This window comes from Chelonoidis abingdonii, chromosome 3 (genome assembly GCF_003597395.2).
Source record: "Chelonoidis abingdonii isolate Lonesome George chromosome 3, CheloAbing_2.0, whole genome shotgun sequence".
Classification (NCBI taxonomy): domain Eukaryota; kingdom Metazoa; phylum Chordata; order Testudines; family Testudinidae; genus Chelonoidis; species Chelonoidis abingdonii.
Window position 1 is genome coordinate 67,359,752 of NC_133771.1, and position 18,657 is coordinate 67,378,408.

At 41.7% G+C, this 18,657-nt stretch overlaps 1 protein-coding gene across 2 annotated transcripts in view; it reads right to left on the bottom strand.

Moving 5' to 3' along the window:
* ME1 (malic enzyme 1) overlaps positions 1-18,657 on the bottom strand; it is a 366,579-nt gene that overhangs the window by 79,492 nt on the left and 268,430 nt on the right. For both annotated transcript variants that reach the window (XM_032806059.2, XM_032806060.2), the window contains exon 7: positions 5,643-5,752. In XM_032806059.2, coding sequence (XP_032661950.1) covers positions 5,643-5,752 — 110 coding nt within the window. The remainder of the gene's footprint in view (positions 1-5,642; positions 5,753-18,657) is intronic.

Genomic DNA, 18,657 nt, shown 5'->3' on the forward strand with positions numbered 1-18,657 from the left:
GCCAAAACATAAAATGATCTTGTGAATATTCCAGAATATGAGCAGAACTCTACTGCTATTCTAAAGACCATCACAAAAACTATGGAAAAATAAACTCTGAAAGTTTTGACAACAGAACATGGCATTTTTCGGGGGGGGGGGGGGCGTGTAAGCAGTTGTGAAAGTTAACATGCTGAAATTGAGTTTTCTCGCAGAGAGGATAAATCCCCCATTACAGCTAAATTCTAACCCACTTGAACATCACAGGTGCGAAATTTGGAAGCAAACCCTACTTTACTGAGTTGTTCGTAATCTTCCCAAGTTTCTGTTGCAGCTCCTGTTACTGCTATCAGCAGCAGTCCTGAGACAGAAGCATGTTAGCATATTATTACTTCTTATTATTAGTATGTGTTTAAGGGCAGAGCCTAAGGTTCGCAGTCACAGATTGAGACCCTGTTGCTTTAGGCACTGTAGAAATGCTTACTAAAAAGACAGTCCCTACCCCAAAGAGTTTACAATCTAGGTTACAAGAAAATACAATAGGAGAGTGAAACAAAGTGGAGGATGATAGGTTTATTTTTATGGATTTTATTTCATTTTGATTTAGAAGAAATTAAAATGTCCCCATGGCTCTGAGTGATCTCCCAACTATTTACAATTACAAAAACATAGTACATTACAAGCATCTCACTCTTCTGCCAAGCAGCAACACATAAATAAATACTAGCAGCCCTGTATGTAGTCTGTACCTCATTCCCTCTTCTTCTCCTCAAAGGCCAGGTGAAACAAATGAACTCTGCAGTATGCTCTCAAAGTCAACAAATCTGGGCTAATCTGGACTGGGGAATTTTGTATGAGGTAAAAGTACAGCAAGCATAGTTTATTACAATGAGTGTTAGGCACATCTAACACTCCCTGTTCTTTCCAACTACAGGGTGGAGAAGGCATAGGAGACAGAAAAGAGTCTCCTCTCCTCTCTTAGTCCCAAGTGAGGAAAGAAGGAAGAGCATGATCTTGGGGCTGCAGAAAAGAGTTCAGTCCCTTAGTGAAAGGGATGAAGGAGGGAAGTCCAGTGCCTAACAGTGGCTTAGAAGGGAGCCTCACATGAGAAATCCACCCCGTCTCCTTAAGAGGCCCTCTCAATAAGACTCCTCCCACCAAGACTTTGGCTACACACATTTATGAATATTCTAGGGGCAACTTGATGGCTTTTATCTCCTCCTTCCCTACCAATATCTTCAAGAACTGGTCCACACCCCCAACTTCATTCTGAAGTGGGGAAGGTAGCCCTTGACTCCTATCCAAAGGAAAAGGGAATTTTAAAGAAAGATGCTCCCTGTTCCTCCTTCATCCTTCAGCTGCATATGCCTAGTTCATGCTGATTGAGGCTGATGACCTTTTATAGGCTTAGTCCAATTAAAAATCTATTTATCAACCCCAAGTACAGATGTAGAGAAGCCTGCCTATTAGGAGAGGGGTTTTAGGACTATGTCTATAAAAGGCTATATTACGGCTTTTTCCTTTTTGAGAGGACAGGAAATATAACACCACCTCCTGAAGGGGGTTCACTCTAGGTAGTGGTGTAAGGAGCAAAATGAGATCCTAAGGTCCTGTTCTACAACTTTAAAAGTTTAAACTTAGTTGCCCTAAGTAAGCATTTAACATTGAGAATTGTACAAAACTTCCTTCTCTTGAACAAGTTGAGAGCATTATACTACAGAGACTTGACCTTTTGGCTTGGATGCACTTATGCACCCACAATATAGCCTTCCTGAGGGAACTCAAGGCTATATATGTTTCACTGATTTAACATGGTAGTTAAACCATGGACTTTGTATTCATCAGAAGAATAAATTCTATTTACTGACTATTCATTTTAAACTTTTCTGGTTCCAAGCAGACTTCTTCTGTGAGATAGAGACATCCAATGATCCACTACTAGATTAATCAGACATGAGAGCCATAGCCTCTACTATACCAGAAACACACAAGAGCATTACTGCCACTCTCTCATTCCTATCTTTTATTGGATAACATTTTTCTGGGACGCAATGGAAAAGATGGAAAAACATATAGTAAGGACTTTGCCAGCTTTTTAAGATATCATTCCCCACCTCACATTCCAGATCCTGCCATCTACAGAGGCTGAGGGGAACTTTATTTACTGTGTATAGATATGAGGATGTGTATCACCAGCCCACCAAACTGACAATGATAAGTAAAATATATCTAGATGCAGCAACCGCTCTGATAATCAGATCTTCTTCTCATAAGTCTTGGTGTTCATCTCGCTATTGGTGGGCAGCACACAGAGATAAGAAACTTTGCTTCACCGAGGACAGTAGAATTTTTCTCCAGTGTACGGTTGATTGTGTTCTTGACAGTTACAAAGAAACTCTATCAGACATTAACTGTCATGACCAGAACTGGTTTATTATCCATGGAAGGAGCAGAGGTACTCTGAGACCTCAATGAATTATTGTGGTAGATACTGCGTTCTCTCTGATACCCATTCCCTAAATTGAATGGGGTAGATACTTAAAAAAACCCATATTTTCTGCATTCACAGTTTTGGGAGCGGAGAATATACATTTGGAGCTAGATCTAGGCCAACAGATGAGATTGGGTGAGAAACAGAAGAGATACTTGGAATTCCTGGATCGGTATCATAGGTACTAGATCATTGCAGCATGTCTGTGTATAAGATTAGAATTCCTAGTAAGTTCCAATAAGAATTGGATTTGTGTTTCTGTGACACCAGTTGTTTTTCATTATGACCATCTTGATCTTCTGTTAGCATTTTTCTGAGATGAGCTCTTGTGCCTCACAGAAGGATAAATACTCTCTGAACAAATCCCTGATCAGAAAAATTGGCCAGGAAGAGATAAATGAATTTCCTTCTTTCTTGAAGCTAATATTATTGTTACCATGATCCTAGAGGGACCCTAGGAGCATATGTAAGATCAAATAGTCAGAGCTTGGAAAAGAAAAAAGCTGCCATCCATCTGCAAAACATAAGAATTCTCTGAGGATGGTAAAATGGGAATGCATTGCAGACAAGCCTCCATTAGGAATTTATTTAGATGTTTCTGATAGCTCTGTTTATTCCCCCAATTCTGTAAGGCTAGAAATAGGATGGAGAGCGGGTTGCAGTGGTCCATTCTGAAATAGATGATGGCCAATCCAATTCTGGTTGTGGACTTTCCATAATTTAATGACACTGGGAATGTGACAAAGCTGTTCCCGAAATTCTTTCACAGTTCCATAGGGTACCTCTTCCGGTCAATGTCCAGTGACCTCATTTTATCAGAACTATAGGTAGTCCTTTTGATCCCAAATTAAGAGATCCTGCTACCAACTGGCAAGCCTCACTCCAAACAGGGCTCGTTAGGCAAAAAAGGGAAACTACTAACCCAGCACTTGTTCTACCTATTGCTTGCAAAGAAGTATTCTCTCCTGTTTCACTTTATGGACTGCTTTAACTTGCCATACCATCTGTATTCCTTTCTATAGTGTCAGGACCACAAGTCAATTTTTCTGATAACTATTAATAGCCTCAACTTTCCATAAAGTTTCCCACTATCACGAAGATAGCTGGAAATTGATTTTTCTGAGCATCTGATCCCAAGAATGAAAGCTCTACATACCTGCATGAAAACAGATTTGAGTCTCACTTTTTATTTCCAAGAAGCCTTTAGGCCATGCAATTTTTAGGTTGAGAGAACCATGTGTAATGGGGTGTTCACCCCACAAAGGTGGAGAAATGGTTAATGTGGGTCCAAGAGGCCAATTAACCACCTACATGCACCTGGAGGGTGGGCCAGGCACAATTAAAGATGAGTCCCAACTGGGAGAGGAAGCGGGTGGTTTCTATAAAGGGAAGAAGCCCAGAGTAGAAGTGGGGCACAGGGAGAGAAGGAAAGGAACTATAATACAGTACAGCAATGGTGGCAGAGCACAAGCTGGAGTTTACCCTCTGATCCCAGTGGAGAGGGAAGCAGGGGTGAAGGAGTCTCTTTAAGTGGGCCTGAAAGAACGCCAATTAACAAGCAGAAGGGTTCGGCTGGTACACTGCAGTTGAGGATCCAGACTAAGGAGGTAACCCCTGAAAGCCAGTGTTCTGTTCTGCTTCTTGCCCAGTTCAGGCAACCACTCCAAACCTTCTTTTCCTGCCAGGGGTGGCAGGAAACCACTCCAAACCACTCCAAACCACTCCAAACCTTCTTTTCCTGCCAGGGGTGGCAGGAAACCACTCCAAACCACTCCAAACCTTCTTTTCCTGCCAGGGGTGGCAACCAGTTCAGGCAACCACTCCAAACCTTCTTTTCCTGCCAGGGGTGGAGTGGGGTGAGACCACCTTGACTTGGCTGTCAGGGAAACTGCTTTCTGTTTACAGAGCTCCCCAATGAGACTCTTGAGGAAGGAGGAGACACAGACCCTTCCTTTTGCCTCTGGCTTTTCGTGGACAAGCTTTCTTCCTGAAGCCTCCAGGGGCATCAGAAGCTACAAATGCCTCAGAAGGGGAAGGAAAGCTGAGGGGACAATCTCTGCAAAGAAAGAAAAAAAATCAAATGCATCCCTAGGACATTGCTGCAAATAAGACACATTATTGTGCCATATTGTTAGTCTAAAAATCTAAAATAAAGCTTAGATTTCTTCTCAGAAAAGTGCTGCAGCAGGAAGGTCTGGCTGAGCTGTCAGCTGTTGTGGAGGCAGAAAAAAAATGGAGGGAACCTTCAGGAGGTGGGGCATTCCCATGCTACACGTGTCTAGGGTTTGGATTTGCCCCTAAGCTGCAAGCAGGCTGAAGTACCCAGAGTAATGGATCTCTAGACATTAGCACGAAGAAGAACTGAAGTTAAATTGCAAGAGCAGTTGTATCTCACAGCCTTAACTTTAAAAAAGTTAAAGAAATTAACGTCTAGAATTAGATGGAGTGTAGGATGTAAATTAAAAGGGAAGAGGAGAGAAATAAAAATATGTCACTGGAAGCCTGGTGTACATATCTCTCACAGTACTTGAAGTGGTCTGAAAAAGGTGCATGTGGGGGTCTATCATCACCACCATCACACGTGCCCATCCATCTGCTCAGCAATTAATTCTGTTCCTCAATCCCCAAACTGATCTTGTCCCCACCAGCCCCTCCTCAGTTCTGTTCCCAATTTGTTCCCCACATCAGCTCTACCCCCCAGCAGCTCCTGGGGCTCTTTACCATCTTTCCCAGGCCTAGAGAAGTAGCTGCAGTTTGGGGTCCACCTCCCCATTCCCAGGCTCTGTGTTGCAGGGAGCAGGGGAGGGAACACACAAGAGCTATCCCATTGCTCATAGGACAGCAGGAAGGAGGGAGCAGAGCCACCTTGAGCTGCTGGGTTCTTTCTGTTCCCTCCTCCTCCCTACCTTCCAGTGAGAATGGTGTCAGTTGCTGAGGGGAGGACACAGAGTTCTGACAGTTTCCTGCAGCAGCCATTATCAACTGTGCTTTTCCAAGAGATAAGAAGCCAATCAGAGGAGATTTTGCCCTAGGCAATGGTAAAACTCTGTATTCCACAGCTACCCAATGAACTTTTTAGAAATTTAATTTCCTGGGTTTGCAGCCCATTGCACTTCAAGCACTTCCTATCTTCAAATCACCCAAATAGAGTAGGAAGAGAATATTTTGTTACCTTGAATGTCATCATTGAAAGTGCAGTATTTGTTACGATACTTATTCAGGAGGCGGAATGCATTGGCATTAGCAAAATCCTCAAACTGAATAAGGCAATTCATGCCATACCTAGAAATACAAAGGAAATGTAAATTTAAAAATAGGAAACAATCCAATATTGCACACATAAAATTACTAGCCCTTGAAATCTGATTTTGGATAAGAGTATAATAAAAACTATATATAAAGTAATGAGCTTCTGTCTTATATTGTATTATTGTACTCATACACTTTACTTGGAAGGAAGATTTTGGATTACTCACACACCTTACTGGATTCTAAATTAACTAATTGTACAGGAAAAAAGGCCTAGGCTGCAGAGATCTCTACAGAAACCTTTATGGAATGTAGTACCAGTAGTCAAGTAAAGCGAAAAAAAAATAGGACTCAGAAGGAAGGGGATGGAAAATAACACTGGATATATTCTAATGCTATTATGCAAATCAGTAGGATGCCCGTAGAATATTCTCAGTTTTGGTCATCCTGTCTCAAAGAGAAATGAGTAGATATTGAGGGAATTCAGACACAGGTGACAAAATGATTAGAAACATAAAAAAAATAACTACAGAGGCATTGGCCATGGTTCAATAGTTAAAGCTGAGTTAAATTTTATACTTAAAGCAGGGATTTAACCTCTTTGGTATGCATGAAAAAGCACCATATCTTATCCAAAGTTTCAGTATCTATTGTTTGAGTCTACAATGAATTTACAGTAAATTAACAAGTAAATAGTTAATTAGTTCATGTTAAAATTAATTAAAAATGCTTCATTCCAGGAATTTAACATGTTTCAGTCTTTTCTTTCTCGTGATTGATCTTAAGAATGGAATGACACAGAATCTTCAAGAGTACCATATAGTTAAAATTAATTGAAATCTTCTGCATAGGTTACATTTGGAGAAATTAGGATGTAATTAAACTAAATTATTAATGATTGCTGTATTTACTTGATATGATTCTATAGGGCAGTTCAACAGCTCAAGTAATTCTAAAATAGGGCCAGTGTAACATCAGAGGTAATTTGACCAATTACGATGCGAATTCTATAGCTGTGATAAATCTTCAAACCATTAGAAATACTGCATGGTAGCATTCTCTTTGCATTTCTTGTTTAGTGATCATGTATGATATTTTTAATAATTTTTTAAAACCAAGGAAATTCCCAGAAAAAACCAAACCAAACCAAGAGCAAAATAAAACAAACATCCATTCCCCCCCGCATTAAGATGCAATTAAGGCTGAGAGTACAATCAATAATTTAAGTGTAAACAAAAACACTGGGATAGGGATAGGGATAGGGATAGGGAAACACCAAGAGCTACAAAGGTAGGAATGTCAGACTTAAGGCTAAACACTAACCTCGCTCCCCGCCATTTTAAAGGTATGGAAATACACAGCTAAGACACTTCAACAACCTTAACTCTACCTGTAACAAGAGGGGAAACATACATACAAAATCTGTCTTTAAAATCAGTTTAATCTAATTTGCGATTACACACGCTCTAATGCCTTAATCATAAAAATATGATTATTGAATGGTATCAGTACCATGCCACTATCTACACTGAACAGCAGCAAGGCAAAATCTCAGATCCCTTGTTCAAAAGCACATACCCCAACTGCCTGAGCTAAAGGAGAATCCATACAGAAGAGGTAACTGGTACACATACACACTAGCCTGTTCATTACAATATTTAACTCTAGTCCTAGGTGTATGTTAATGCAATTTTCCTTCAAAACTCAGGTGTATTAGGCAACCTAAATTGAGCAAAACTGTAAGATAAAAAACAAAAGCAAAAAATTGTTGTGACCATATTTATCTCTATGGAAAACATCCATTTAAAGCCATATTACAATTAGCCAGAGCAGAAAGGACTCCACTGAGGATAGTCCCTGCTGAACGTACATCTCCAGATTTTATGGGAAATGCTGGAGCTATTTGGAACGTTAATTAGAGGCCAATGCTTAAAAGGCAAATCTATTGGTCACTAATTCGGTACAGTAAATCATGACTGAATCCAAACTACCACTTCACTATCACCAAGATGGCCTAGTGATTGGATGAGATCAGCCGTTGGATGAAGAATAGCAGGCTGATGCTGAACCAGAAAGTCAGAGGTAATGCTGGTGAACAGAGGAAAGTACTTTGAAGACTTGTAGCCATGGTGCAGTGTCCATTTGTTGAAGATACACAACCACAACTGGTCAATTCAGTCAGTAGTTCAGTAGTACTCTTGGATTTCTTGCTGAGGCTGAACTCTCACATAACAAATCTGCAAACAACACTTTATACCATCTCTGCTTGGCTCGGAAATGCCACCCCATCCTGGCAGATGAAGACCTGGCTTCAGTTATTCATGACTTTATCATCTCTCTGCTGGATTACAGCAATGTAATATACCTCGGCTTGAAGGCTTCAGCACCTAGGAAACTCCAACTAGTTCAGAACTGTCCTCAGCAACAAAGGCTACTGCAAACACACCAAAACTGTCCTCTGCTCTCTACAATGGCTTCCCATAGAATCAAGTTCAAAGTCTCGGTCCTTATCTTCAGTGCGCTGCATGGCCTGGGCCCAGGATAGCTAAAGATTGTCTAAAGCTTTTGGATGAAGACCATGGTTGACAACTGTGTTCCCCTGGCAAAATGAAACTCTCTAGAATAAGAGTAAAGCTTTCTGTAGAGGGCCACGTCTACACTACGGGGTAATATCGAATTAGCTAAAATCGGTTTTATAAAACTGATATTATAAATTCGATTTTATGCGGCCACACTAGGCACAGTAATTCGGCGTTGTGCGTCCATGGTCCGAGGCTAACGTCGATCTGAAGCGATTGCATTGTGGGTGCTCTTCCTAGCTATCCCATAGTTCCCGCAGTCTCCCCCGCCCCTTGGATTCTGGGTTGAATCAATTGTCGTGGGTCGTTCTGGGTAAATGTCGTCAGTCCATTCCTCTCGGGAAAACATCAGCTGACAATCCTTTGCACCATTTTCCCGATTGCCTGGCAGACGCCATAGCACGGCAACCATGGAGCCCGTTCAGCTTTTTTTTTTTTCCGGCACCGTATTGTACTGGAGCCGCGGACAGAGAGCGATACTCCAGCGCTACACAGCACATTCACTTGCTTTTGCATGATAGCAGAGATGGTTACCAGTCGTTCTGTACCGTCTACTGCCGGAGTAAACTGGCAATGAAATGACGGTTCTCTTCTCCCCTCTGTACTGTCCGCTGCTATCATGAGTGCCCCTGGCTGAAATCGGCCAGGGGTGCAACGCAAAAGCAAATTGGGATTGAATCCCCGAGTCAATTCTCCCTTATGGTTCTAAAAATAGAGTCAGTCCTGCCTAGAAAAGGGCAAGTGTATTAGAGAACCAGTGTATCAGAAGAGCACAGCTGCTCCATGTCAGTATTCACAAGGGTGCCCCTGCAACAACCCCAATCCGTGCTTCCCTTCTCCCCCAACCTTCCTGGGCTACGGCCAATGTCCTGCACAATTTGTGTTCATGAAGTAATAAAGAAGCAGGAAATAAGAAACACTGATTAGTGACATAAAAATAGGGAGGCAGCCTCCGCACGACGACGATAGTCCAGGCAGGACATTAAGCTGGTGGGGAGAGGAGACAGCATGCTGCTGCTATGACAGTCCAGCATAACAGAATCTTTTCTTTACACAGGAAAGGGAGGGGGCTGATTGAAGCTCCAGCCCCCGTTCTATGATTGAAGACGGTTACTAGCCTTCTGTCCTATTACTGGGAGTGACAGGAATCATTCCGTGTTCTTACCCAGGCGCCCCCATTATTCAGTAAAAAGCATTGGAGCACTCAGGGGTTCATGAGGACAGTACCAGTCTATTGCACTGTCTACCACTTGGGAGGGGAGAGAAGCGGAGACTGCTCTTCACTGCTGCAGCATCCAGATCTACCAGCAGCATTCACGTACACATAGGTACATGAAAGAAGGTCAAGACATGATTTCTTTCCCTTTCTATTCACGTGGGGCGGGGGGAAAGAAACTGAGGCACTATTCCCCGAACCATGCAGACACTGTGTTTGACCTACAGAATTGGGAGCTCAAGCCAAGAATGCAAATACTTTTCAGAAGCTGCTGTGATTGGATAGCTGGAGTCCTCAGTACGTTCCCTCCCTCCCTCCATGAACGTCCATTTATTCTTTGGCTTCCGTTACATTGTCATGCAGCGCAGTGTAGCCTGGAGAATTTTGGATTTGGACTGCATTCGCCACCCGATGCTGAATCAGAAGTCCACGCTGGCAAACAGGAAATGTGAATTCAAACGTTCGCGGCTTTTCCTGTGTACCTGCCCGCTGCATCGAGTCAGATTGCATGTCCAGAGCGGTCAGTGGTGGCACTGCTGGGATACCGCCCGGGCCAGATAACGCCTCGATTTCCGTTCCACACTAACCGTTAATCCGATATTTAATATCGGAATTTGCGCGACTCCTCTCGTCGGGGAGGAGTACAGAAATCGATTTAAAGAGCCCTTTATATCGATATAAAGGGCGTTGTAGTGTGGACGGGTACAGCGTTAAATCGATTTAACGCTCTTTAAATTGATTTAAACACGTAGTGTAGACCAGGCCGAGGAGACAGAATTGTTTTGGGGGGTGGTCAAACTGTACGAAGAATTCGCCAGAAATGAAGGACCATCACAAACCTCACCATCTTCTGCTCCAAATGCAAGATGTATTTATTTAACCTTGCCTTTTCTTACATAAATACGCAGCAACAGGTATATTTATATATTTTTTTAAAATCACACCCTATCAAAACAAGATATTCTACACTGTACATGGTTCTTTGTCTAGAGATATGATGAGAACACAAACATGTGATATATGCATAGTCACACTGATTAATGCACTACTGGAAGGCATTTAGATACTCCATGATGAGCACAGTACAAAAATGTATATACACTGCTACCTTAATATAACGTCACCCAATATAACACAAATTTGGATATCACGCGGTAAAGCAGTGCTCTGGGCGGGCCAGAGCTGCGCACTCCGATGGATCAAAGCAAGTTCAGTATAACACGATTTCACCTATATCGCAGTAAGATTTTTCCCAAGGACAGCGTTATATTGAGGTAGAGGTGTACATAATAGAATAGAGTCCTCTTCAATGGAAGAACCATGGCAAGGCATTCAGTATATCTATAGAACCTCAAAAATAAAGTTTTCACTGTAGAGTGGTTTCTGATTGATTGAGTGTTAATTTTTTCAACATTTTTTTTGCATTGTCAGTGAATTATGGTCACCCAGAAATCTGACTGGTACAGACTCCATTTATTCTAACATGTGATATAATCAGTGAAGAGACTTTAGATGCAATATATTTTATACCAGGAAGATCAGACTAAGACTTTAGTTAGAATAATTTACCATTATCACTGACATCAAAATATTTTTTATATGTTAAACATCCATGTTAATATTTTTCTCTACTCATACGTTTGTTTTAAAATAGTCATGCAACAATGGTTCTGTAGTTAAGGGATTGGCTCGATCCTAAACTTTGCTCTGCCACTAACATGTTGTGTAACCTTTGTAAGCTACTGCATCCTCACTCATAAAACAGAGATTAAATCCATTAATGTTAATGACGTGCTGGAACAATATGGAGATGTAGGCCATTGACTATCCTACAATCAAATGATAACTAAGTATTTTATTAAAATAAGAGATGGGCCAAAGCTGTATGACTCATCCAGATCCAAAACTTTGCCAAATGTCAGTGTTACTCAGACCCAGGCTTTTGGCTCAGGCCCTTATAAAGTTGTGTGATAGCCATGAAACTTAGTGTATGTCTACACTATGAAATTACTCCGATCTTACAGAATTCGATTTTTGGCAACAGATTGTATAAAGTCGGGTGCATGCATCCACATTAATTCGGCGGTGTGCGTCCATAGTGCCGAGGCTAGCATCGACATCCGGAGCGTTGCACTGTGGGTAGCTATCCCATAGTTCGCGCAGTCTTCCCCGCCCATTGGAATTCTGGGGTTGAGATCCCAATGCCTGATGGGGCAAAAAACATTGTCGCAGGTAGTTCTGGGTACATGTCATCAGGCCCCCCTCTCCCTTCCTCCCTACGTGAAACCAATGGCAGACAATCGCTTCACGCCTTTTTTCCTGGGTTACCTGTGCAGACACCATACCGTGGCAAGCATGGAGCCCGCTCAGCTGACCGTCACCATATGTCTCCTGGGTGCTGCCAGATGTGGGACTGCATTGCTACACAGCAGCAGCTCATTGCCTTTTGGCAGCAGATTGTGCATTATGATTGGTAGCCATTATCATCGTACTCCTGGGTGCTGTATTAGCCAACTTCAGTGAGGTCAGTCAGGGGTGCCTGGGCAGACATGGAAGTGACTCAGCCAGGTCATTCCCATCTTCTGCTGAACACCCAAGAGATGACGATGGCTAGCAGTCATACTGCACCATCTCCTGGTGAGCACCCAGGAGATGACAATGGCTAGCAGTCGTAAAGCAGCATCTTCTGCCAAGCACCCAGGAGATGATGATGGCTAGCAGTCGTACTTCACCATCTGCTGCCAGCTTAAGATGTAAAAGATAGATGGAGTGGATTAAAACAAGAAATAGACCAGATTTGTTTTGTATTCATTTGCATTCATTTGCTCCCCCTCCCTTCCTCCTTCCGTGAAATCAACAGCCTGCTAAACCCAGGGTTTTGAGTTCAATCCTTGATGGGGCCATTCTGTGTAACAGTTGTTTGTGTTTCTACTTGATGCAAAGTCACCCCCTTTGTTGATTTTAATTCCCTGTAAGCCATGTCATTAGTCACCCCTCTCCACAGCAATGGCAATCGTTTTGTTGCCTTTTTTCAGTGCAGATGCCATACCACGGCAAGCATGGAGCCCGCTCAGCTCAACACAGCAGTCATGAACATTGTAAACACCTCGCACATTATCATGAAGTTTATGCAGAACTAGAACCTGAAAAACCAGGTGAGGAGGTGATGGCAGAGCAGTGATGAGAGTGATGAGGACATGGATACAGAATTCTCTCAAAGCGCGGGCCCCGGTGCTTAGGAGATCATAGTGTTAATGGGGGCAGGTTCATGCCGTGGAATGCCAATTCTGGGCCCAGGAAACAAGCAAAGACTGGTGGGACTGCATAGTGGGCAGTAGTGACGATTCCCAGTGCTGCAAAACTTGGCGTTGATAAGGCACTTTCATGGGACTTTGTGACTTGCTGTTCCCCTCGCCTGAAGCGCTGGAATACCAAGAGGAGGAGCACCCTCACAGTTGAGAAGTGAAGGGAAAGCCCTGTGACGTTGCAAGCAGACAGCTATCGGTTAAGTCGGGAACAATAGAGTGGGCAATCTACTTGTGGGGCTCTGTGATGCATAAGCCAAAGACATCCTGAGCTCTGCTACCAAAGTAGTGACTCTAGGAATGTGCGGTCATTTCGCAGGGTCTAACTGCTGGGAGGCGATAGATGAACCCATATTCCCTATCTTGCACTGGAACCACCAGGAGCCAGTACATAAACACAAGTACTTTCAATGATGTGCACGCTGGTGGATCCAAGGGACATTTCTACCACATCAATGTGGATCGTGGGAAGGTAATACACGCACATATTCAGAAACACACTTATCTGTTTGAACGTCTGCAGCAGGATTAGTTTCAAGCAAGAAAATACTGTGGTATGTTAATGCCTATACTTATTCTTTGGCCAGCTATCCCCTTAATGTCATGTCCATGAAGCCATACCATAGAGCCTCTGACAGTAATCAGGACTGTTCAATCTAAGGCGAGCAGGCTGAATGTGGTAGAATGTGTTGGAGTTTAAAAGTTGCTGGTGACGTTAGTGACCCTCAGACTCATTGAAACAATAATTCCCATGTGTTTTGCTGCTTTGCTGTGTTCCTCGCACAATCATCTGAGAGAGTAACAGAAGGGGAGATTTTATTGGCATGGTGGGAGCTAGAAAATTGTCTGGCCGCTTAATAAGCTGCAGCAGACACCAGTTGATTAGAAGAGCACACAGGAGCGCTGTGCATCAGAAACTTTGAAAACAGTTTCATGATGGCCAGGCTATGGTGTGCAGTTGTTGTTTCTCTTGAGAAACCGCCCCTTGTTCACTCATAGCCTGTATAGCCACACTCTCCCCGCTCATCAAAAGCTTCTTGCAAGGAAATAAGTCACTATGTTAAACTTGTATTCTTATTAATTGATTAAAAATAGGAGAGCGACAAGCGAACGCCCAGTGGGGTGTGGGAGGTAGGGATGAAAAGCCATTAAAATTGAACGCAGCCTTCTTTGCTTGAGCTTCCATGGGGTGAAGTTGGTTTGGCTCACGGACCTCCCCCGCCACGTTCTTTGGGCGTCTGGTTGAGGAACTATGGGACTTGGTGGAGGGGGAGGACAGTTAAATGGGCTGTCAGCAATCTGCATTTTTGAAGCCCAACAAATGCTGGAGCAGTCCTATTTGTCACGAGTAGCCCCAGCAAATGCACTGCTCTCTGATTTCATGCTGCCACCTCACTGATGCCTCGTTCCACAGTTCGTCCGCTGTCTCAACTCCTGGCCAGCTTCTGTAAACTGTGATACTGGTCCTTCACTCATTCACAGATGCTCTTTCATTGGGGTCAACGCATGATCTCAGAGAATTCAATCAGTTGTGGTTTTCGCCCCTGATCTGAGAAGGCCTCGAGAGAGTGGGCTTGAAAAATCTAATCTGAGCTGCGGAGAAAAAAGGGAAGAGAAGTATTTAAAGAAAGTTAAACAAATTTACAGAACAATGGCTATAAGCTCTACAGGACAACCTATTCATTCACATTGATTTCAAGTACAAGTACATTTTGACTTTTATAGATGCCACGAGCTTGGTTTATAGAGATCAGAAGCAGGGCTGGCCGACAAGAATTCGGTGCCAGGCAGCATGGCAAGGCCCAATGTTTTCGATTCTGAACTTCATAAAAAGGAGCATCCCTTCCCTACAACAAGCAAGCCTTGAGTGCTGCGTTTTCATGTTAATGTCAGCAGTAGAAACCAAAGTGCCGCCCCCCCCATTCTCATGTTGAAACTTTACCCCTCCCGACCTTTGTATGTACGCGTGGCTTATTCGATTCCAAGAAAACTTAGCGCACAAATGCTTTAGAGTACCCTCCAGAAGAACTCAGGACGATTCTAAGAGTGTAGTGTCATACCTCCCAGAACCATAACCATAACTTTTCCAGTAGCTGTACTGGCCACGAATGCATCACAAGTCCTTAGGGCAAATTAAGCATTAAAAAAATGCTTGCTTTTAAACCATGTATTATATATACAAAAGGTACACTCACCAGAGGTCCCTTCTACGACTTCATGGTCCAGGATACCGCTTTGGGAGGGTATTTCAGTCAGGGTGAGAAAAAAGATCCTGGCCGTTGGAGAGAACTGTGTGCTGTGTGCTCTCCTCAAGGTCATCATCATCCTCCTCCTCATCTTCCCCGTCCACAAAATCCTCAGGCATGGCTGAGAGTACCCCCTCCTCGGAATCCATGGTCAGGGGTGTGGTAGCGGCGGCAGGCCACCCTAGAATTGCATGCAGCTCAGCGTAGAAGCGGCATGTCTGCGGCTCTGCCCCGGAGAATCCATTTGATTCTTTGGTTTTCTGGTACGCATGTCTGAGCTCCTTAACTTTCACACAGCACTGTACTGAGTCCTTGTTGTGGCCTCTCTCCATCATGCCCTTGGAGATGTTTTCAAATGTTTCGGCATTTTGTCTTTTGGAACGTAGTTCTGATAGCACAGAATCATCTCCCCACACAGCAATCAGATCCAGTACCTCCCACATGGTCCATGCTGGAGCTCTTTTTTGATTCTCAGACTGCATGGTTACCTCTGCTGATGAGCTCTGCATGGTTACCTGTACTGATGAGTTTGACTGGCCAAACAGGAAATGAGATTCAAAAGTTCGCGGGGCTTTTCCTGTCTACCTGGCCAGTGCATCTGAGTTCAGATTGCTGTCCAGGGCGGTCACAATGGTGCACTGTCAGATAGTTCCCAGAGGCCAATACCATCAAATTGCATCCATACTAACCCTGATTCAAACCAGTGATATCGATTTCAGTGCTACTCCCCTCGTCAGGAAGGAGTACAGAAATCAATTTTTAAAGAGCTCTTTATGTCGAAGTAAACGGCTTTGTTGTGTGAACAGGTACAGAGTTAATTCGATTTAATGCTGCTAAATTTGACATAAGCTCATAGTGTAGACCAGGTCTTAGATATACATACAAACGTCCCCAAAGGTGGAGGTGCTCAGAGTCAGGATTTAGGTTTGAATTAAAAATTTGAAAAAAATCAAATATATTGTAAATTTTGGCAAGTCCTTTGGCAAGCCTTTAGCGATTTATTCAATGTTTGAAATTCCATGAGAGTCTGGAATAAAAAAAAAAAACTAATGAATTGCTCAGAGTTTCTCTTTTTATGATGCTGTACTGGCTCACTAGCTACCTGATCTGCCCCTTCTGAAGTCAAAAATAAAACCCAGGGAGGCTGAAAATGTAATCTTAGCTGTTTTAGTTATTCAACTGTTTTTTCCAGTGTTACAATTCAGTGCTCCCATTGTGACTGTTCTATGGTCTATCAAAGAGCAATCTCAAGTTACTTTTCATTTTATGCTCATTTAAAAAAGATGAACCTAGATTTGAGACAGATGATCTAACTGAGATTCTCTCTCTTTTTAAAATCTTCAGGTCTTGTTTAGAGACTTGGCACTGTGACACTCCTTTTTTGAATACTGAACATACTGATTGGTCAAGTGGCTGCATAGACTGTATCAGAAATAAAAACACTGAATCAACAGAAATCCTGTCTTCCCTCTGGAAACGATAAATGACAGTATTCTTCATAACACTTTTTCAGCTTGTAAAGCTTTGTATTGTACATTGGCCTCTTAAAATACTGAGAGATCCCAAGTAAGTGAGCCCATATTCTTATAAGCTTATATTCTTATTAGCTATTGAAGTATAACATGATGGGCATTTAATTAAATGATTTCTATCTTAAACATGGGCAGGAGTCCTGTTATGAAAAGATATTTACAAAATACATCATATAGCAAATCTTTCTATCTAGTTTAAACAATTAGGATCTGTGCTTGCTATGCGTATGTTCTGTTGTTTCCTGAAAAGCACACTCTTTGAGCAATTAAAAATGATTGATAATAGAATAATAGCAATTCTTCCTTTTCTTTGCTAGTCAATAATTTTACTTTGAATGCTTGGAGTGTTAGAAAAGCTCAGCTTTGAGGTTTTCACTCCATGAATACATGATATAACACTGATTCAAAAAAAGTCAAAGTTTTGTAAGAGTTCTATACGAGTTGTTTAGAGAAAATATAAATATTTGGCTGCACTTCAGTAGTGTGTGGGTTAAAATGAAATGTCAGAATGAAAGGTGCAATATTATAAACATGATTCTTAATAATTACTATTATTAATAGGATTTCATTTCCCAAAAAGCTTGAACTGAATTTCTAAATTTGTGCATGAAATATTTTTGTGGGCTAAAGTTCAGATTTATGCCTACAAATGGAAACTGCATGTGAGAAGTAGGTATTTAGAGGTTTCCATTTACTTTCACAAATCACTCTCTGCACTTACTATACAAATATCAAGGCAGTATTTTGAAATTTGGTCTACAGTAGTTAGAGTTTTTGTTTAAATAAGTTTACTATATGAATAGAATAAGCACAGTGCAAATGTTCACTGCCAAGATATAACTCCTCCATCCCCAAATAAGGATGGGAAATGGAAACACTACAGTCCATTAGCTGTGCGTGTGTGTGTGTGTGGGGGGGAATAAGGGGCTTTTTAGTGATAATTTTAAATGAAATACTTTGTACTAATGTTTCAATTTTATTTACATTTTTGGGTCTAACAGAATGTTACTTAATTCTTCTACAATAAGGCCTCAATTGAACAAGGTACTTAAGTATGTGAGAATTCCCACTGAAAACAATAGCACTGATCATGCACATAAAGTGCCTATGTTCCTTGTTGAATTAAGGCCCAAGTGATTTATAGCAACTTATATTCCTTTCTGAAAAGGATTTTTATAATACATTTTGCCACAATGTATTAAAAATGTCACATGTGTTTAGCAGTTCAGAACAAGAAATCCTAATTTAATTTGGTTATACTTGTGTTGGTTTCAAACTCTTCTCTTTAAATATAAATGATGCAATTGGATAGTGCAATTAGTCTGAAGCCTGGGGCAGCACATCTGCTCTTTTGAGCAGCTACTTATGGTATAATGAACAGATGAAAACATCTGAACTCCCACAGCTGGTAGCTCTCACCCTGACTGTTAAAATCCAACACATAATGATTTGTTGGAAGCATCAAACAGAAATTTTATGAAGAAAATTCTTCAGGTATTACACAAATTATGGAGTATATTTAATATTTGATGCTCTTAGGAAACACTTCATCTTAAATAACAGAACTTTGTGGTGGATTTTTTTTTTTTACTGTATCAAAATGTCAAGACATCCTATTTATTTGCAACACAAATTACGTTTTGAAATAAAAAGAGTGTTGTCTAACGGTAAGGCCAGATAAATGCAAAAAGTAAACCTCAGTTCTATTTCCATCACTGTCTTAGCCTCTATTTCTGTAATACTGTCTGACAAAAAATTCACTGCAACCTCTACGTATTCAATTTCCCCATGTGTAAAATAGGAATGATAAAATGTAATCACTTTTGTAGTATGTGCTAAAATCCCCTGATATAAACATGAAGTATAGTACTTATTTGATACAACATACCATTCACAGTTCTCGTTTTACTCAAGTTAGAGATTTGAGTAAGAATCAAATGGTCTGTATCAATAATGGGATTTGTTGAAAATTAAGTTTTAAGTGGAGCAGGTTTGCTTTTCAGAATTTCAGTGCCAGAAGTACTTGCATTAACTTAATATATTTTTGAACTAATTTAGAC